Source organism: Oncorhynchus gorbuscha, linkage group LG16, assembly GCF_021184085.1.
Source record: "Oncorhynchus gorbuscha isolate QuinsamMale2020 ecotype Even-year linkage group LG16, OgorEven_v1.0, whole genome shotgun sequence".
In the NCBI taxonomy this organism is placed as follows: domain Eukaryota; kingdom Metazoa; phylum Chordata; class Actinopteri; order Salmoniformes; family Salmonidae; genus Oncorhynchus; species Oncorhynchus gorbuscha.
Genome location: NC_060188.1, coordinates 70,334,013 through 70,355,196, shown reverse-complemented (window position 1 = coordinate 70,355,196; position 21,184 = coordinate 70,334,013). Strand labels below are relative to the sequence as shown.

Sequence of the window (21,184 nt, the reverse complement as noted above, 5' to 3'; positions counted from 1 at the left end):
AGGGCGTAGAGAACATGTTGCAGTTTTAAATAAAATATGCTGTAATTCTACACATATTGCCACGAGGCAGAGGGAAGATTTTGCAATTTTATAACTAATTCAATGCAATTCTAGTAATTTTGCCATAGGTTGGAGAGACATGCTTGCCGTTTTTAATATGGATCTGAGTGAGTGACAAACGAAATCAACGAGGGCCCCCTGGTCGGTAATTTGACCATGATTATTACACGTTTAGATAGGTAAATGCTTATAGCCAGCTATCTAATTGAGTGACTGTCAGTGACTGACATGAGAGGAAAAACTGCTGATGCACAACCAAATTTCGAAATTGCACTTTGTGTATTCTACTATTCTAACTCTCATCAGTAAGTAGAGACCCCAACTGAGTTCCAAACAAAATGTTAGTTTTTGTTTTTATTTTATCCGCGGGCCTTACAAGAGGGAAGGCTTTAGCCTACATTCATGCGCAACACCTATGACAATACATTACACACTATAATTGTATGATTGAATGGCAGACTAGATGTTAACTGTTATATTTGCTTATTATTTCGTTTTTTTTTTCTTCTATTTATAGCATTATAATTTGGCGGGTGCAATAGCGGAACATTTCTGCGCGGTATCGGTTTCTTGCAGTTGCATTTAACCGACCCCACTCTAGTCTGTGGATGATGTTGGCAGGTTAGCATAGGAACATCGCATTTTGGTTAGCCTAGCTAGCTACATGTTTTGCATTAGAGCTAAACTAACTAGGTAAAAACGGTTTGTCTCTAATTGTCTTTCTGTCGTTTGTTTAGCTGGTAAATATGAAGAAAAAAACAACAGAGAAAAAGGGCCATGTAGTTGCATGGATCAACAAAGCAGAATGGGACCAGGTGCTCGAGTATCTGTACTCAAAGGATTGTGCTTTACAAAAGTATGCATTACACCGAATATCGGCGTGGAAGGGCAGGTAAGGCATACACGTATTTTATCTTCAGATAATGTTTTCCTGTTGCATAATTACTATTTTGTTAGCTAGATAATTGCAGAATAGTTGGTTAGCTTAGCTTGTAGCTAACGTTAGTTCGTGTCCAACTCATCCCACCACTGCTGTTTTCTAGTGGACAAAGCCGTTCCTAGATGAAAAATATTATCACATTTGATTGATTTTTTTTTCAGATTTGCCCACAACACTCCCATCGCTGTAGAAAGCACAGCAGACCTGGTCAGATGTCAAATACTTGACAGATCAGGAAAACTTGACGCTGACGACCTGGTTTTGCTTTATGGAACAGCACTCATGAGGTTGAAATCGCTTTTTTAATGTTTAAATGTGCTCATACAAGTCCGGTTCATTGTTACATTTTCTCACGTGGCTGCATACTGTTGCAATCAATGTTGTGTGTATATACAGTGCTAGTCAACAGTTGGACACCTACTCATTCCAGGGTTTTTATTTTTACTATGTTCTACATTGTAGAATAATAGTGAAGACATCAACTATGAAATAACACACATGGAATTGTGGTAACCAAAAAAGGTGTTTAAACAAATCAAAATAGATTTTAGATTCTTAAAACCTTTGCATTGATGACAGCTTTGCACACTCTTGGCATTTTCTCAACCAGCTTCATGAGGAATGCTTTTCCAACAGTCTTGAAGAAGTTCCCACAAATGCTGAGCACTTGTTGGCTGCTTTTCCTTCACTCTGCTGTCCAACTCATCCCAAACCATCTCAATTGGGTTGAGGTCTGGTGATTGTGGAGGCCAGGTCATCTGATGCAGCACTCCATCACTCTCCTTCTTGGTCAAATAGCCCTTACGTAGCCTGGATGTGTGTTGGGTCATTGTCGTATTGAAAAACAAATGATAGTCCCAGTAAGTGCAAACCAGATGGGATGGCATATCGCTGCAGAATTCTGTGGTTCACCTACAGTCTCACAAAGACACGGCGGTTGGAACCAAAAATCTCAAATTTGGACTTTTCACCGGTTCACCATTGCTCGTGTTTCTTGGCCCAACCAAGTCTCTTATTCTTATTGGTGTTCTTTAGTAGTGGTTTCTTTTGCAGCTATTCGACCATAAAGGCCTGATTCACGCAGTCTCCTCTGAACAGCTGATGTTGAGATGTCTGTTACTTGAACTGTGTGAATCATTTATTTGGTCTGCAATCTGAGGTGCAGTTAACTCTAATGAATATCCTCTGCAGTAGAGGTAACTCTGGGTATTCCTTTCCTGTGGCAGTCATGAGAACCATTTTCATATAGCACTTGATTGTTTTTGCGACTGCACTTGAAGAAACTTTAAAAGTTCTTAATTTTCCGGATTGACTGACCTTCATGCCTTAAAGTAATGATGGACTGTCATTTTTCTTTGCGTATTTGAGCAGTTCTTGCCATAATATGGACTTGGTCTTTTACCAAATACGGCTATCTTCTGTATACCACCCTTACCTTGTCTCAACACAACTGTTTCCCTCAAACGCATTGAGGAAAGAAATTCAAGGCACACCTGTTAAAATTGAAATGCATTCCAGTTGACTACCTCGTGAAGCTGGTTGAGAGAATGCCAAGCGTGTGCAAAGCTGTCAAAGGCAAAGGGTGGCTACTTTGAAGAATCTTGTTTTAACACTTTTTTTTTGGTTACATGATTCCATATATTATTTCACAGTGTATGTCTTCACTATTATTCTACAATGTAGAAAATAGTCCAAATAAAGAAAAACCCTTGAATGAGTAGGTGTCCAAACTTTTGACTGGTACTGTGTATAATTTAAAAAACGTGTTTTATTGATTCCTCTATTGGCTTGATATTTTTCTCAATAGGTTTGTCAACTTAATTACAGAGCGTCAGCAGGGGAAAATTGCTCGTCCCCTCAGAAGGCTAGCCAGCAATGTGAGTAATATATGTAATGTTAATGTGAGTAAATATATGTAATTCTTGCATCATGATTAATAAATCTAATATTACATTTTCCTCTGCTCACTACTCATGAAATTATCATGTCATCTGGGGGATCTCACTATACAGGTGATGGAATAATAAATACATGTTTTTATTCTAATGGCTTTTTTAACAGTTGAAGATCCCTGAGTGGATTGTAAACCTCAGACATGACATTACCCACCGCAAGCTCCCTACCTTGAAATGGTGTCGCAAAGGTGAGCATGAACGAACAGATGAATTTTTCTCTTAAGAATTTCATAATCTCAGAGACCATGGGTTTTTATCCTCATCATCCTCAATAACAATATGATATCATTCCTACTTTCCATTGTGACTTTGGACTTTCTGCAGTGATCTTACTCTTAGTTGTGTTGATGTCTTTTCTATGTTGCAGGTTGTAAGTTTGTGCTGGAGTGGCTTCAGCAGGAGTACTGGTCCAGGCAGCTGGGCAGTGGGCTGGCTGAGAACTGGGAGTCCCAATCAGAGGGGGAGGATGGAGAAGATGAGCTTCAGAGGCAGGAGGATGAGCTCATCACCAGACAAAAAGAAATTGAATCCTACAGTAATTTGAACACTTTAGATGCTGCTTATTACCCAGTTACATTTTCAAAGGGTATTTAAAACAGCTTTTTTCCCTCTCTTTTCAGAGAAGGCACGAGAGTTATTGATATCTTTTGAAAAAGAGCAGTTTCAGGTATTTACACCCCCCGCATTACCCTTTGCCTGTTACATTTTTGTATTGATTTGTGAAATCACTTAACAGCAGGATTGTTAGGTTTATTTGCACTGTATGCCATGTACGTCAAATGTATGCGAATCATGCATAATCAACATCAAGGATGATATGGTTGTGGGAAGTCCTCAAAACATTTAATCACAATTCATAACCACGTAATCATTTTCCTATGATTGTGAGACTTGCCCACTCAACTCAACCCACTATATTAGAGGGTGAAGACGTCTGTTCTCTAGTCTGCACAGCATTTCCTCTTCCATCTATAAATGAGGGCCTCTCAAGATAGGCATTTTGTTATTGACATCACTCTTGAGTGATTGGGTTTTCTCTACTGCCAGAAATGTTTATAGTGGTTGGTGGTCATTACTCTTTTCTTTTGTTTAGACGTTTGAAGGATTTCTAGAGGAGGACAAACAGGCGAGCTTGTGGCCAGAACCCTCTGCAGACATGAGCTGGATCCTTGCCCAGATCAAGCACTTTGCACTAGAGTCTAGGTCAGTTAACACATTTATTGGTATTGCAGTGATTGTCAAGTCCACAAACTGCATCAGATTGTATTCTACAAGAATAACGTAATTTAAAAAGCAAAGTTCCGGGCCCTCATTGTTCTTTTTCCCATATAGTGAAATACTAATAGATGCATTGATTGAGGATGGATTCATGGTTCCAACCATTGAACAACTGGTGTCACTTAGTGTCGACAACTCGGGTAAGACTGGGATTAGGTAGATTTTCTCCCAATACATTTCTTAAAATAAATCTGTGTGTAAATCCCATGTTGATTTTATTTACAGATGTTGTAAGACTGGGAACATGTTAAATACTGTAAGCCATACACACTTACCTGAGTGACTAGAATGCCTTTGTTTTTGAAGATGCAGACCCCACTGCTCCCCACCTTCCTCGAGTTGTCCTGCGTTTCTGGCTACCCCTCCTGAAGGATCTCAACTCTCAGCTCTTCATTCATCTCCTCCTGGAGAAACTGTTTGTGGAGCTGCAGCAGCTCTCTGAAGACAACCAGAAACACAGATCCTTCTACATCGCTGGGTGGATTTCTGAGGTCATCCTCTGCAACTCCAACAGTACGATCATTTCCAACCCCAATAACCAAATAACTATGTAAATACAAAACTGTGCTGGATTTACTGATGTGGATTAATTTTGTTTCTACAGAGAATGAATACCATTATGAATCGAAAATCCAGAGGAAATCCAGACTGAAGGACAAGATCTTTATGAAACGCATCCAGCTGAGGTGGCAGCAACTCCTTGCAGCATGTCTGAATGCTCCCTGCGTGGCCACGCCTCACCTGCTCCAGCAGTAAGTGACTTCATAATGTACATACATCACTGTGTTCTCTACTGTGTTGTACCAGCTTATGAAATATAATTTGTCATTATGTTTGAAAATGACTTACTGTTTGAACTTTTAGGATCCTGGAGGACATGGAACATCCGATGCCCTTGGACACCCGACAGAAGCTACTCAGACTGAGCAGTATCTACACTCAGGGGGCAGACTCGGGGTGTGATCCTCCCATGGAGCATTCAGGCCAGCCTAGCGGTATCTACACCCTGGAGAGCCTGCATGAGAGGCTGCGGGTGCAGTCCAGACGCCAGGTCTACATGATGCACCCAGGAATCGTGTCTGACTCACGCAAGGCCCTGCCAGAGAGGACCGAGGACTTCCAAGAGCACCTGAGCCCAGATGTCCTGGCCGAGAGGGCCGCAGAACTCAGGGGTTCTCCCTGGCAAGTTTGCACAGGTCAGTTCAAATCAAATCAAATGTATTTATATAGCCCTTCGTACATCAGCTGATATCTCAAAGTGCTGTACAGAAACCCAGCCTAAAACCCCAAACAGCAAGCAACGCAGGTGTAGAAGCACGGTGGCTAGGAAAAACTCCCTAGAAAGGCAAAAACCTAGGAAGAAACCTAGAGAGGAACCAGGCTATGTGGGGTGGCCAGTCCTCTTCTGGCTGTGCTGGGTGGAGATTATAACAGAATGGTCCTAGGGCTCAGGTCCTCCGAGAGAGAGAAAGAAAGGAGAGAATTAGAGAACGCACACTTAGATTCACACAGGACACCGAATAGGACAGGAGAAGTACTCCAGATATAACAAACTGACCCTAGCCCCCCGACACAAACTACTGCAGCATAAATACTGGAGGCTGAGACAGGAGGGTCAGGAGACACTGTGGCCCCATCCAAGGACACCCCCGGACAGGGCCAAACAGGAAGGATATAACCCCACCCACTTTGCCAAAGCACAGCCCCCACACCACTAGAGGGATATCTTCAACCACCAACTTACCATCCTGAGACAAGGCTGAGTATAGCCCACAAAGATCTCCGCCACGGCACAACCCAAGGGGGGGGGCGCCAACCCAGACAGGATGACCACAACAGTGAATCAACCCACTCAGGTGACGCACCCCCTGCAGGGACGGCATGAGAGAGCCCCAGTAAGCCAGTGACTCAGCCCCTGTAATAGGGTTAGAGGCGGAGAATCCCAGTGGAAAGGGGGAACCGGCCAGGCAGAGACAGCAAGGGCGGTTCGTTGCTCCAGAGCCTTTCCGTTCACCTTCCCACTCCTGGGCCAGACTACACTCAATCATATGACCCACTGAAGAGATGAGTCTTCAGTAAAGACTTAACCTTGTTAGGGAAGTGCTCCCGCTGTGGGAACATCAATCAGCGGAAATTTCAAGTGCGCCACGTATAGTTTTTGATAACTCAAAACTTTCATTAAAATTGACATACAATATACTGAATTAAAGCTACACTCGTTGTGAATCTATCCACCAAGTCAGATTTGTAAAATGCTTTTCGGCGAAAGCATGAGAAGCTATTATCTGATACCATGCACCCTCAAAATACTGCAACGTCACCTAACACGACAGATTTTGCGTTAGCCGGTGCAAACCAAAAACAATGAAATAAAATATAAAACATTCATTACCTTTGACGAGCTTCTTTCTTGGCACTCCTAGATGTCCCATAAACATCATTTAGGGTCTTTTTTTCGATTAAATCGGTCCATATATAGCCTAGATATCGATCTAAGAATACTGTGTGATAAACGGAAAAAAATAGCATTTCATAACGTAACGTCATTTTTTTTAATTCAAAAAGTCGACGATAAACTTTCACAAAACACTTCGAAATACTTTTGTAATGCAACTTTAGGTATTAGTACACGTTAATAAGCGATAAAATTCATCAGGAGGCGATGTAAATTCATTAGCTGTCCGTGTATAAAACATGTCCGTAGAGAGCTCGATCAAAACATCCGGTCGGAGACCGGAGGGAAGGAGTTCCCTTGAACCGGTTAGACCAAGAATCAATTGCGAATCAAATGACAAGACTCTAGACAACGTGTGGAAGCTGTAGGCACTGTAACCTCGGCCCTATTTAATTCGGTTCACTTTGAACAATTCCTTGAAGTCGCGGAAGGATATATTTTTCCATTTTCAGTGAACAGATTTCCCTGCACTTTTCGATGAAACGCACGTTCTGTTAAAGCCACAGCCGTCATTTAAACAGTTTTAGAAACGTCTGAGTGTTTTCTATCCACACATACTAATCATATGCATATACTATATTCCTGGCATGAATAGCAGGGTGCTGAAATGTTGCGCGATTTTTAACAAAAAGCTGCGAAAAGCTGCTTGAATTCTCAACTTCCTTAAGTAGTTTTAAAGGTTGAGACCGAGTTTGCGTCTCTGACATGGGTAGGCAGACCGTTCCATAAAAATGGAGCTCTATAGGAGAAACCCCTGCCTCCAGCTGTTTGCTTAGAAATTCTAGGGACAATTAGGAGGCCTGCGTCTTGTGACCGTAGCGTACGTGTAGGTATGTACGGCAGGACCAAATCAGAGAGATAGGTAGGAGCAAGCCCATGTAATGCTTTGTAGGTTAGCAGTAAAACCTTAATCAGCCTTGCTTTGACAGGAAGCCAGTGTAGAGAGGCTAGCACTGGAGTAATATGATCAAATGTTTTGGTTCTAGTCAGGATTCTAGCAGCCGTATTTAGCACTAACTGAAGTTTATTTAGTGCTTTATCCGGGTAGACGGAAAGTAGAGCATTGCAGTAGTCGAACCTAGAAGTGACAAAAGCATGGATTAATTTTTCTGCATCATTTTTGGACAGAAAGTTTCTGATTTTTGCAATATTACGTAGATGGAAAAACGCTGTCCTCGAAATGGTCTTGATATGTTCTTCAAAAGAGAGATCAGGGTCCAGAGTAACGCCGAGGTCCTTCAGTTTTATTTGAGACGACTGTACAACCATTAAGATTAATTGTCAGATTCAACAGAAGATCTCTTTGTTTCTTGGGACCTAGAACAAGCATCTCTGTTTTGTCCGAGTTTAATAGTAGAAAGTTTGCAGCCATCCACTTCCTTATGTCTGAAACACATGCTTCTAGCGAGGGCAATTTTGGGGCTTCACCATGTTTCATTGAAATGTACAGCTGTGTGTCATCCGCATAGCAGTGAAAGTTAACATTATGTTTTCGAATAACATCCCCAAGAGGTAAAATGTATAGTGAAAACAATAGTGGTCCTAAAACGGAACCTTGAGGAACACCGAAATTTACAGTTGATTTGTCAGAGGACAAACCATTCAGAGACAAACTGCTATCTTTCCGACAGATAAGATCTAAACCAGGCCAGAACATGTCCGTGTAGACCAATTTGTGTTTCCAATCTCTCCAAAAATAATGTGGTGATCGATGGTATCAAAAGCAGCACTAAGGTCTAGGAGCACGAGGACAGATGCTGAGCCTCGGTCCGATGCCATTAAAATGTCATTTACCAACTTCACAAGTGCCGTCTCAGTGCTATGATGGGATCTAAAACCAGACTGAAGCATTTCGTATACATTGTTTGTCTTCAGGAAGGCAGTGAGTTGCTGCGCAACAGCCTTTTCTAAAATTTTTGAGTGGAATGGAAGATTCGATATAGGCCGATAGTTTTTTATATTTTCTGGGTCAAGGTTTGGCTTTTTCAAGAGAGGCTTTATTACTGCCACTTTTAGTGAGTTTGGTACATATCCAGTGGATAGAGAGCCGTTTATTATGTTCAACATAGGAGGGCCAAGCACAGGAAGCAGCTCTTTCAGTAGTTTAGTTGGAATAGGGTCCAGTATGCAGCTTGAAGGTTTAGAGGCCATGATTATTTTCATCATTGTGTCAAGAGATATAGTACTAAAACACTTGAGCGTCTCTCTTGATCCTAGGTCCTGGCAGAGTTGTGCAGACTCAGGACAACTGAGGTTTGGAGGAATACGCAGGTTTAAAGAGGAGTCCGTAATTTGCTTTCTAATAATCATAATCTTTTCCTCAAAGAAGTTCATGAATTTATCACTGCTAAAGTGAAAGTCATCCTCTCTTGGGGAATGCTGCTTTTTAGTTAGCTTTGCCACAGTATCAAAAATGAATTTCGGATTGTTCTTATTTTCCTCAATTAAGTTAGAAAAATAGGATGATCGAGCAGCAGTAAGGGCTCTTCGGTACTGCACGGTACCGTCTTTCCAAGCTTGTAGGAAGACTTCCAGTTTGGTGTGGCGCCATTTCCGTTCCAATTTTCTGGAAGCTTGCTTCAGAGCTCGGGTATTTTCTGTGTACCAGGGAGCTAGTTTCTTATGAGAAATGTTTTTAGGGGTGCAACTGCATCTAGGGTATTGCGCAAGGTTAAATCGAGATCCTCAGTTAGGTGGTTAACTGATTTTTGTCCTCTGGCGTCCTTGGGTAGGCAGAGGGAGTCTGGAAGGGCATCAAGGAATCTTTGTGTTGTCTGTGAATTTATAGCACGACTTTTGATGGTCCTTGGTTGGGGTCTGAGCAGATTATTTGTTGCAATTGCAAATGTAATAAAATGGTGGTCCGATAGTCCAGGATTATGAGGAAAAACATTAAGATCCACAAGATTTATTCCATGGGACAAAACTAGGTCCAGCGTATGACTGTGACATTGAGTGGGTCCAGAGACATGTTGGACAAAACCCACTGAGTCAATGATGGCTCCGAAAGCCTTTTGGAGTGGGTCTGTGGACTTTTCCATGTGAATATTAAAGTCACCAAAGATTAGAATATTATCTGCTATGACTACAAGGTCCGATAGGAATTCAGGGAACTCAGTGAGAAACGCTGTATATGGCCCAGGAGGCCTGTAAACAGTAGCTATAAAAAGTGATTGAGTAGGCTGCATAGATTTCATGACTAGAAGCTCAAAAGACGAAAACGTCTTTTTTTTTTTTTTTTGTAAATTGAAATTTGCTATCGTAAATGTTAGCAACCCCTCCGCCTTTGCGGGATGCACTGGGGATATGGTCACTAGTGTAGCCAGGAGGTGAGGCCTCATTTAAAACAGTAAATTCATCAGGCTTAAGCCATGTTTCAGTCAGGCCAATCACATCAAGATTATGATCAGTGATTAGTTCATTGACTATAATTGCCTTTGAAGTAAGGGATCTAACATTAAGTAGCCCTATTTTGAGATGTGAGGTATCATGATCTCTTTCAGTAATGACAGTTCAGTTGTCGTGCCAATTTGCAGAACATGAATCTGATCATCTGATTCCACAAATGTAATATTCTAATGAAATATTGATCTAAATTAGGTTTGTTTTCTCACCTGTCTAGACAAAGTCCAGTGGAAGAACTATCCTCTTGGGAAAGTTCCAGGCCAGTCAGAGGACCCTTCCTGCCTAATGGTAGATAACTTCTCTACCATTATGGTGTTTGACCAGCAGGTGGAAATGGAGAATGCCACTCAGCACAATGCGCATGCAGGGTAAGAAACAAAATGTTTACTATATATCTGTAGGCACCCATAGAAATAAAAGTATGAGTAAGTCAGATCAACTAAGCAATTGTACTTAATCTGATCAGTAATGTTTCTCTTAACCTCTCCAGTGTCTCAATGCCACACAGAGTCACCACGGATGGGCTTCTCTGGACACACAATGACATCAGCAAATTGAAAGCTGGCCTGCAACTGTTTTAAACAAATATGCCAATACTGTAAAATAAAGGCCTTCACTGTCATTGATCTTCATCTGCAAACGCATTGCATTGTTTCTACTCTGACATGCCAAAAGCATTTATTGTTTTTTTCCAGCAAAGGCACGTGGCAAATAAAAGTACTTAGAGTACCCAAGACATTGTATTACATTATTTTGATTTTAAATATTAAATTCCATCTTACTTGCAAACACAAGGTTCATGAATCCCTGTTATGCCACTAATGTCAATTACACTTGGCTAATTCTTAGGAATTTAGTCAGTCAGAACAGTGTTCTGGAAATCAGTGTGGCACAAATAAATCAAATCAAAGTTTGTCACATACACAGTACCATTTAATTGCTTACTTACAAGTTCTTATAACAAAGGTGACTAGTTTCAGCAGCCATCTGAACCACTCTGCTGGCCCTTGGATGGGGAACTGCTATAGAATATCAAAATTCCGTTGGACATTACGAGAACACTTGACACGGCCAACAAAAGAACACTGTATAAACATAGTCTTGCTTTATTTGAGGAAACAAACACTTCGTCATTGAGACTTACATTTTGTTTGAGCCAACAGACCCAAAGAGTTCGTTTTGTCTTTTGGTAATTGTTTTGTCACTTAAAACAATTTTAAAAGCAATGCATTTAATTCAACATGGAAGAGAAACTACTGCAGCTTAAAACACACAGCCTAGTTGTCAACTCACTCATATAACCCTTTTACATTGCAAAACCACAATACAAGACAGTTCAATGTAACTTTAGGACATGAGAGCTGCACTAATTCACAAATCTGACTTGGTAAGCGCATTTATCATTCATAATAGCACACATCAATATTGTTTTTGTTGTAAATCTCATAGTACCTGAGAATTTATATTGTGGGTGTATGAGAATTTACCATTTCAGGTAAGCTGATATATTTAGAACACAATTCAAGGTTAATCTACACATTGGAAATTTCTGTAGTTTTTCAAACATCTACCTGCTGTGTTCAATTCCAACAATCAACTGCAAGTTGCTCAGACCACCAATATCAGACTGAAATCAGTCAGTCATCACAAACAAGCCTATCTTGTAAATTCAAATGTAATTAAAGGCTCACAGCAAAAATATAATTTCTCATTTGAAACAATAGAATTTAAACCAATATACTCTCACATGCTTTAAAATACTTAAGGCTAGATCAAGTGCCACTGGTGAGAGTCACAGATTTCTAAAGTAAACCACAAATCAATAGTTATCTTGTCACCAAAAAAGGGGGTTATCCATCAAATATTTTTCCATGGGTTTCACCCATGTCCAATCAGAGGTCATTGACGCGGTCTCATAAATACTAAATCATACTGACACCGTCACTCGACTTTACTGTGGCAGTAGCCTAAGAGTTGAATATAGTATTGTGGGTCAAATTATTTTATTTTTTAAAGTATTTATTTAATAAATAACCCCCTAGGTGTCGTAACCCAAGCATATATGACTGACATTGCAACCTATTCAGTTTTCTGTGCAGCAATTAAAAGAACCAGTTTTGGCATGTTTTTCAATATGTCAATACATTTAAATATAGATGGTATCAACACAGGAATAGAGCAGATATGGATAAAAAAGTTAGGAGTCACATTTTTTACCAAGCTGCTTGGGTTACAACACAGCAAAAAAACATTGATGCAACAAGTTAAATAGCGCATTGAAACTGTACAATGAGTGGTCATTTCAGTATTAATACATACACAGAGAAAGGACACGATGCTTACAGCTGCACACAGGGTATCTATGCACTTCCATGTAGCGCGTAAGTGTCCCTGTAAATAAACTACTGTGCCCAGTAAGAAAAAGTACATACCAATGGGCTACTCCCAGTGACACACAGTGTCACAAACATTATGGCATTGTATTTTTTTTCCTTAAATAAAACTTAATGATACTGTACATTTCATAAATATATTTTACAATCAAGAAATAGATACAATTTGTATCAACAAACAAAGGTCATTTCTAGACATTTTAGGCTTTGTTGTTTGCGGCACTTCAAAATGGGGGGGAGGGGGGGCTCTTCTACTCTCATCAAAAATATGAAACATGCACGTCATGTCAAAAATAAACCAAATATGAACGTGCATTAGATATGGCCCAAGACCTTGATTCCAGATCATATTTTACTCACTGAGAAAAGAAACAATTCCATAAGTCTTTAGAAATGATATTATAACCAACATATTTCACATCATATGAAACCTTTCAAACGTGATGGAAAGTAGTGAGGGGAAAGGTAGGCACGCAAACTGTAAGCCAAATGCCAGAAACAACCCTGACGGCAGCCTCGCATTCTGAGTGTTTCACAGGAAGAAACATTTAGGCAGTGTGTCACACCTTCTCATGAAGAGACAACAGGCCCAACATGGCCTGCTCTTAGTTCATGAAAAAACAAAAGTCAACAAAGCCCCAAAATTCTTTTGGGCAAATAACATTCAGAAATGTTTTTTTTGTTTTCTTTACATGTGTTCATTTAGATGGGTTGTCACTCAGCATTAATAAGGAAATGGATGCTTTTCTTTAAAGCATTTTGCCAAAGAGACTTCACCAGTTCCTTAGTAATTACAAATAAGTCATGTTAGACACAATGGAAGTGCCATTAAGTCACATGCCAGTTCCCAATGATATATACACATGCTCAAAATGATTCCAATAATGTTCATGTAACACAGTTACATTAATGTAACTAATCAACACAGCAAGCCATACAATATACCATAGGAAAGGCTTACAACACTGGTGTGATGTTACACTACTATCCAATCAATTGTCTGCTTCAAAACTATAATTGCTTTATAATGACATGGTCAATTATCTATCTTTTTGGCATTATTTCAGCAGCTTTGAAATGGCTTTCATGTGTCATATGAGCACAGGTGTTTTAAGTCTGATCTTTCCCAGTTCTAGTTTGGCTTGCTTATATACGTGCACTCACAAGTTCTACCAAAATAGTAACTTTGTAAAGTGAGATTGAGAAAATATATATATATATATATAATTCTAAATACTTACAGTGCTTAACATTTAAAAAGCAAAAGAGACTGACCTCAACAACATAAGGATATTCATTGAAATCCATTAAACAATGACTGGAGAAGTGAGGTCATTCAGATATAAGGCCATTAAAAAGTTCATGCTCTGAGGTATGGTTGCACTCACTTCCCTCTGTCTTTTACCACAAATCAGTGCACAATAAACAACAAAGTCACATAATATTTACATCAGTGTCAGATATGCACAATATTATCTAGGTATAGTGAACTAATTCCTCACTGTATCAAATGATAGAAGACTACGTTTAAATTCAAATACATAATCTTACCATCAGTCAAAGTTTCCCTTACATTTGATTATAATGATTTGGGGTTTCTGAATTTCATGAGGAGAAATTGTTTTGATGACAAATCAAATAACTTCAAATATAGAATACTAATACTATTCAGACAATTGTAGCTTAAAAAATAAAATAAAAACACTTAATGGCAAGACCTCAGCTTCGTGACAATGACAGCAGCGAGTTGTTGTGGGTCCGTTAGATGAGGGTTTTTCTCCATGACAGAGTGCACCACGAAAGCAGGGAAGATGTTGCAGAGGTTGCGGTATGTTTGGTACTGGTGCTCTGGGATGACATGGCGCTCCTGGTGCTCGGCTTGAGGCGGGTTCTCCCACGGAGACCTCCAGATCTGCTCCATCTTGTCAGGCATGCTGCGGACCATCACCCGCTCACAACACGGCTGCATCAGGCTGTTACTCAGGGGGTACGAGTGGTATCCATAGGATTCACTGCCGCAGGGCAGCGGGTCCCAGCTGGCATGCTGCTCGCGGCACAGTGGGGGTCTCCGCTGCCTCATGGGGTTACTCTCGTACAGCCTGGAGTCTGAGATGCTGTCCATGCGTGTCATGCCCAGGGAGCGTCCCGGTTGTGAGGACTGTGACGGGAGGACATTCTGAGGTAAGGGGTAGTCCCCTGGGCAGCTGGACCTGGCCCCAACAGCAGGGTGCTGGACATGCGGTGCCAGGTGGGATATGGACTGCTTCCTGCTTGGACCCTGCTTAGGCTGCTCAGGGCCATAGCTCTGCACTCGGGTCAGGGCCTCGTGGTGGAACCCCCCATGGGAGAAGGCCTGGAGTCTGCTCTGTGCAGGAGACTGCTGCCCCTTTATGCTCTCATCCAGGCTACTGTCCACTGAGCTCATGTATAATTCCCCATAAGAGGAGAAGGAGTCACTGTTCGAGTGGCTGAGGCAGGGCTCAGGGCAATGCTGGCTGGGATTTCGCTGATAAATCCCATGCTCATGCTCCATGCTACAGAAGCTGTCCACGTTGTGCATGCTGCTCATGCTCATGTTAGAAAAATCACTAAGCATAGAGTAGTATCCGTGGTCTGTGCTCACAGAATCATATTTAGGAAACTGTTCACTGTAAGTGACAGAAGCACCATGGCTGTTGGTGACTAGGATGGGTGGGTGTGGGTACTGTACACTAGACATGTGTTCCAGGGAGCTGTGGGTGAACTGGAGGGAGCCGGGTACTGGGCTGCTGGCTGATCGAGTGTTCAAGGCACCAGCCCCGTGGCTCTTAGCAGGCTGCATGGTGGGCACACTGAGGGCAGACACGAGGGAAGGCACAGAATTTGCCTCAGGCTTACGGACAGCAGACAGTCTCTCCTCTGGCTCGCAGGCCACTGAGCGGATGCTGGGATCAGACTGGCGCTTGGGGGCCACACGTTTAGCCTCAGAGCCACTGTCCCCCTTAGCTGTGGTGGGTCCAGTGCCACACTTGGCCAGGGCCCCCTCGCTCATTGTCTTTACAGCAGACAACTTGGCAAACGCTCTCAGTTCATCAGCCACTGACCGCTGAGGCTGGTTTGCACGCTCTGGGTGATAGTACTTGCACTTATGTCCATAAGTGCATTTTTTCCCTGTTCAAGGTGATATAAAAGAGAGCACAAGTTAAACAATATTGACATCAGCAGTACAACCACAAAAATAAAACCATAATTTGTTGAGACAACCTACCATATGGACAGGGTTGCTTTTTGTGCTCTGGAACAACAGGACGCTTACGGAGGAAATTCTCTAAACTTGGACCATGTCTTCCTAAAGGATCATCAGGTGGCATGAATCTGAAACATAAAAGGAGAATATGCTTAGTCATTCTGTAGTTAATTATACTCCCTACCCAAGTCGCTGAGGGCTCTGATGACTTACTTATCATTGACAAATGAGTACATCAGCAGTCGCTCCTCTATGAACTTCTTCCACTCTGGCTTCTCATTCTGTAAGTCCCTGTAGTTGTCATTTGACACAATAATGCCATCAGAGTCACAGGCCAGCTTCACTATGAAGCGATCATCATAGCACACCACTCTCCTTCCTTGGACTCTTCTAGATGGGGTGAACACTAGGATCTTTTCTTTCTCTAGCTTTCGCAAAATGTCTTGGTCTGTGAAAAGAAAAGCATTAAATCAGTGAAGAACAGCAGTGTACAAATTGTTACATAGAACTATGTAGGCCTATGTACCTGTGGTTTCACATTGACATTTTCATATGCATTGCATTTGAAAACAAACTCAAATTAATTGTGGATAAACATTTATCCAAATTCATGTTATTGTTCATTCAGAATTATATACTTAAAATGTTAGTTATTTTTCAAACTGTGGGTCATGCTTTATTGCATGGGGAAAATGGAGCTCAATATCCAAACATGTTGATTAAAAAAGCACCCACACACACAGATACCCCCCACCCCTCCCCCAACACAGACACTTTTTTAGAAAACATCTTGTCTAATGTGGCTAATTGAAGTAGAGCTTTAGTACCTGTAATGGGGGCGTCAGGTCTCGACTGCTCTTTCCTCCAGGCAGGAACAAACACTGTGATGTCTTTGTGTCCTTTCTCCACAAACCAATCAACAGCCAATTGGATACCAAGGCAAGAGAACACCTCTTTGTTTCCATGGCTACAAAACAACACAACCAAATCTAGTAAAAGGTCTGCTTGTAAAGCTAATTCAATTACAGCCATAAAAAAAAACAAGATGGCTCAGAACATTCTGCATGAGGCGAGATTTGTTTTGATTGTGTGCGTCTAATAGAGACTTACCTCATCGCCACATTCGATCCATCAATGACGATAGGCCTGAGATTATCATAAGGATCCACAGAATCATCTTCAAGTGACACCTCAGGACTGACAGCCTCTTTGACACAGGGGCCTCCACGGGAGACGAACGTGCCGGTGTTACTGCTGGCTTGAACCTCCGGTTCTCCTTTATTACCAAGCCTTACAAGCTCAGCCAGAATGTCATTGATAAGGGCAGCAGCCCCTAACTTGTTCAGCACGGTCTCCACCTGTTCACCTGAGTATCCTAGCTTCAAGGCAAACTCCATCTTGGTTTGGTACTCCTTGTCACTGGCATGTTTAAGCACAGCAGTGGCCTTGGTGTCTTCAATGCGGAGCTCTGGTAGAGTGCAGCTCTGGGAGAAGCTGGGCCGGTCCAGGCATGGAGAGCGACAGAGCTGCCGGTGAGGCTTGGTGGCACTGAAGGGCTCTTTCCTCTTACAGCCGCCACTGTTCAGCTGCAGCTGATGCTGCTCCTCTGACTCGCTCTCTGAGCTGCTTCCCTCCTCAGACTCCCCACTGGGCTGCTGGGCCTCAGTCAGCTCAGGGGCCTCTTCCCTGCATGGGTGTTTCTCCATTTTGATCTTCTCCACCATCGACCATGCAGTCATCACGTTCCTCTCGCCACCGGAGATGTCCACCACATGCTCCCTCACCTCCACCACAGCCTGAGAATCATACTCGATGGCTGACTTCAGCGCAGCCAGCTGTATGTGTAAAGCCAACGTTAGACGCTCCCTCTTTCGGTGAGCTGGCGAAATTAAGGACACTATGTAATCCTGGAGGAAAACAAAGGGTAATTGTCAATAAATCACCAAACTGGCCAAATGTCATCCCTGTCTATAAGTACAAAATTAAATGCATGTCTAATTCATGTGTAAATGTTAAGTATGGCCTCAGAAGAAATCTAAGGACCCTGAACTCCCCATGAAATGTAAAAACTGGAATGGTGCAATGCACCAGACTCTTCAATAAATTGATGTGTCAATGTTAATTGTATCTGTTCCTGTTCAAATAAAATATAAATCTTATCCATTGTCATTGACTTAATGTAAAGGCTGAGATGCATGAGATTACATGAGCATTTAAACAATAAATATGCATACAGACCCAAGTGCTTTAAAACAAATGGAAACGGATTGCATGTGCTCCTGAAACCGGTACTTCCCCAGGTCTTGCAGATAGTAGATTGAGAGCTACTTCCATTAGTGCTTCAAGAGGCTCAGCCCATGAAATGGGTTGCCTAGCAACACAGCCCTGTCATCAGCTAACTGCTTTTTAGCAGTCACGACGAACAGAACACAGTCCATCTTTCTCTAGGCAGCCTGGCAAACATGGTTAACGTAGCATGCCTCAAAATATGAGATTTATAATGTAAAACACTAGTAATATTAGGCGCATAAATCAATGTAAGAAACAAACACAACAAAAGCATTAATTCAGTACATTGCTACATATTTTCCCCAGTTATATACAGATTGTATCCTAACCACCACATTGTCAAGAGCCAAAGCTAAGGGAAAAACAGACATTTGATAATCACATAAAAACAGAAAATGTCCATCTCTAGTAGTCTTTCTATGGTGTTCTTCTATCAAAGGGTAAAAATAATATAATGAGCCTTATGCTTATGATGAGCCTAAAGGTTTTATTGACTTACTTACTTAGAGAGCCTAATTATTTCCCCACCTCATATCAAAGAAAGTGAGTCAAGACTCTATAGAAAACATAAGATAATAGAGTAGATATTGCCTGAGAAAGTGGTAGAATGAAACTACTGTACTTGATCCTTAGAACAAATATAGCTAGGCTATACATGATATGAACAATAACCTATTGGGAAGAGACGAGCACATTCAATAACAAAAGTGGCAGATTATTTTCAGATGCCCTCACAACATCAACACAAAGACATTTGTGTATATGTAGGAAACCTGGTAGCTACCCCACACAACAATACTGATGTGTTGGAATTTCCTGGCATTACATGGCATAACAGCAAATAAGCCCCATCCTTTCCCCCCTCCACAGAACAGGCTGAGTGAGGCACAGCAAGGCCACAAGACTAAAGCACTGCACATGCACAGGCTTGTGCAGCCCTGTCTCATAGCAACAAGTGGAACATGTGCCTTCAGAAGCACTAGATGGTTGGTCAAGCTGAAACGTAAATGGATGCTGAGGCCCCACAGCGAAGCTGCAAAGTACAGATATGCTGCAGTAATAGAGGTCTCTAAAGCACACAACACCATGAGTAACTCAAAACGATGTCAAATAAGGGGTCATTTAAGTAGCTATGATGAGGTTTGCAACATTAGTGGGAAATGTTCGTAGCTGGTGCTGCTTACAGAATGAACGTTAGAACGGATTCATTGGTGTCTAAGGTGAGCTAATACTGATTAGATAGATAGCAAGATCCTACGAGTTTATTTGGCACATTTGGCATCACGTTTCAGAAACATTCGTGCAAAGGGTAGCTAGATGGGATAGTTAATACTACTAGCTAGCTCACAATCATATCAAATAAATAAATACCTGTGATCATATTTCCCATACATTACTGGTAACGTTAACGTCGTTGGCTAGATGAGATCGAGACCTGTAGACACTAGCTAGCTAACACATTAGCTGAAAAGCGTCCAACAGAAATGAACCACATCATTTAGGTCAATTTTGGCACTGTAATAATGGCATCTATTCAGAGCAACAAAAAAATACTCAAACAAGTTGTATAGCACTAGCTAACTACGTTTGCGAAGTAGCTAACGTTAGCTACTATTAGCTAGTTAGCTAAGAATGTAGCAGTAACGTTAGTTAACGTATACCAGCTAGCTAACGTTAGCAACATAAGACTGAAATCAAAAAGGACAGTACGTTACATGTAACTCTAGTCAGACGTTACCAACTCCACTACAATAACAGATGAGCTTAATAGGCTAACCTTCGTTAGTACTAGTTAGCTGCAAACATTAGCCTGCTAGCTAGTGAACGTTACTCTCCAGTCCAGAGATAGATAGGCTGTTAAACACAAAGCATATGTTAACGTCCCAGAAAAGTTACATACTTTTGCCTTGGTGCAGTCATCTTCCTCGCCCTCTCCGACAGGAACTATGATTATATTGCTGGTGCTGACATTTGCGCTGTCGCAGTTTGACTCAGCGGATCCGTAGCTGACCCTCACCCGGAAAATACGCTCAATGTGCTGGATGGAGCGGTGAAGCAATGGGCCTGCATTTGCGGGCACTGCCAGCTCCAAAACCATTTATTATGATAAATCAACGACTCACGAATACAACGCACTCAGCTGTCTCACGAGTTGCTTAGCTGTGATGTTTTGTTCAGAATGTAGTAAAGTAGATGTATTTAAGTTATATAGCTAGCTATTACAGTCTATTCACGAACATTACAGCTAGCTAAATATCATTCATCATCCCCTCCCTTCATCATTTCTGACAGCCTCCCACATACTGTCTCTTAGCAACAAGTAGGACGCCCTCTGACGCCGATTCCGTGCAATGTCTGCTGAACTAAAAATAAACATTCTGGGGCCGTTCCAGGTCGTCTTTTTGCAATCCCGCTGCATAGAGGATCATATTTTAGATTATCTGCAGACGGAATTTGCAGAAGGACTTACCACCTCATAAAGTCAGTCCACTTTAATCAACACAGACTGTTTTAACTGCAAATTCAATTTGGCTATTTATTTTCAGCAAACTTTAAAAAGTATTAGCAGACTCACATGGCCTCAAATATCATAACTCTTGTTTTGGTGGGCATTCCATCTACAGGCTGTTATCATTTGAAATGTGCATGTTGAACTGAAATGTGCATGTCTTACTAAATACTACCCCCCATTCCTTATTAAATCTACACTCGATCCCTCCGATGTCAACAACTACAGACCAGTATCCCTTCTTTCTTTTCTCTCCAAAACTCTTGAACGTGCCGTCCTTGGTCAGCTCTCCCGCTATCTCTCTCAGAATGACCTTCTTGATCCAAATCAGTCAGGTTTCAAGACTAGTCATTCAACTGAGACTGCTCTTCTCTGTATCACGGAGGCGCTCCGCACCGCTAAAGCTAACTCTCTCTCCTCTGCTCTCATCCTTCTAGACCTATCGGCTGCCTTCGATACTGTGAACCATCAGATCCTCCTCTCCACCCTCTCCGAGTTGGGCATCTCCGGCGTGGCCCACGCTTGGATTGCGTCCTACCTGACAGGTCGCTCCTACCAGGTGGCGTGGCGAGAATCTGTCTCCTCACCATGCGCTCTCACCACTGGTGTCCCCAGGGCTCTGTTCTAGGCCCTCTCCTATTCTCGCTATACACCAAGTCACTTGGCTCTGTCAT

At 41.8% G+C, this 21,184-nt stretch overlaps 2 protein-coding genes across 3 annotated transcripts; one reads left to right on the top strand and one right to left on the bottom strand.

Moving 5' to 3' along the window:
* Positions 1 to 557: 557 nt before the first annotated feature.
* Positions 558 to 10,827, top strand: las1l (LAS1 like ribosome biogenesis factor). 2 transcript variants are annotated; one of them, XM_046304104.1, is made up of 14 exons: positions 558 to 681; positions 798 to 952; positions 1,162 to 1,287; positions 2,808 to 2,877; positions 3,062 to 3,143; positions 3,323 to 3,490; positions 3,576 to 3,622; positions 4,049 to 4,158; positions 4,288 to 4,373; positions 4,540 to 4,746; positions 4,838 to 4,985; positions 5,098 to 5,429; positions 10,311 to 10,461; positions 10,584 to 10,827. In XM_046304104.1, the coding sequence occupies exons 2-14, from the start codon at positions 807 to 809 to the stop codon at positions 10,672 to 10,674; spliced, it is 1,764 nt and encodes a 587-aa protein (XP_046160060.1). In that variant the 5' UTR covers positions 558 to 681; positions 798 to 806; the 3' UTR covers positions 10,675 to 10,827. The 2 variants fall into 2 exon arrangements, with proteins under 2 accessions (XP_046160060.1, XP_046160061.1); XM_046304105.1 differs by having other exon boundaries at positions 646 to 952; positions 4,546 to 4,746.
* A 349-nt stretch (positions 10,828 to 11,176) lies between these two features.
* LOC123998883 (probable ribonuclease ZC3H12B) lies at positions 11,177 to 20,280 on the bottom strand. Its single transcript, XM_046304103.1, has 6 exons — positions 19,902 to 20,280; positions 16,823 to 17,619; positions 16,540 to 16,679; positions 15,926 to 16,160; positions 15,734 to 15,840; positions 11,177 to 15,636 (listed from the first exon to the last, which is right to left on the bottom strand). Exons 1-6 carry the CDS (start codon positions 20,097 to 20,099, stop codon positions 14,192 to 14,194), a joined length of 2,922 nt encoding a protein of 973 aa, XP_046160059.1. The 5' UTR covers positions 20,100 to 20,280; the 3' UTR covers positions 11,177 to 14,191.
* Positions 20,281 to 21,184: the final 904 nt, after the last annotated feature.

What these genes read in the sequence shown, in the direction of transcription:
- las1l (XM_046304104.1), top strand. Translation starts at nt 807, where the DNA reads ATGAAGAAAAAAACAACAGAGAAAAAGGGCCATGTAGTTGCATGGATC. An exon ending in TATGGAACAGCACTCATGAG is followed by an intron (nt 1,288 to 2,807) that starts GTTGAAATCGCT and finishes TTTTCTCAATAG; the next exon opens with GTTTGTCAACTTAATTACAG. An exon ending in TCCCTGGCAAGTTTGCACAG is followed by an intron (nt 5,430 to 10,310) that starts GTCAGTTCAAAT and finishes TCACCTGTCTAG; the next exon opens with ACAAAGTCCAGTGGAAGAAC.
- LOC123998883 (XM_046304103.1), bottom strand. Translation starts at nt 20,099, where the DNA reads ATGGTTTTGGAGCTGGCAGTGCCCGCAAATGCAGGCCCATTGCTTCAC. An exon ending in ACCTGACGCCCCCATTACAG is followed by an intron (nt 16,161 to 16,539) that starts GTACTAAAGCTC and finishes TTCTTTTCACAG; the next exon opens with ACCAAGACATTTTGCGAAAG. An exon ending in TACTCATTTGTCAATGATAA is followed by an intron (nt 15,841 to 15,925) that starts GTAAGTCATCAG and finishes TTTATGTTTCAG; the next exon opens with ATTCATGCCACCTGATGATC.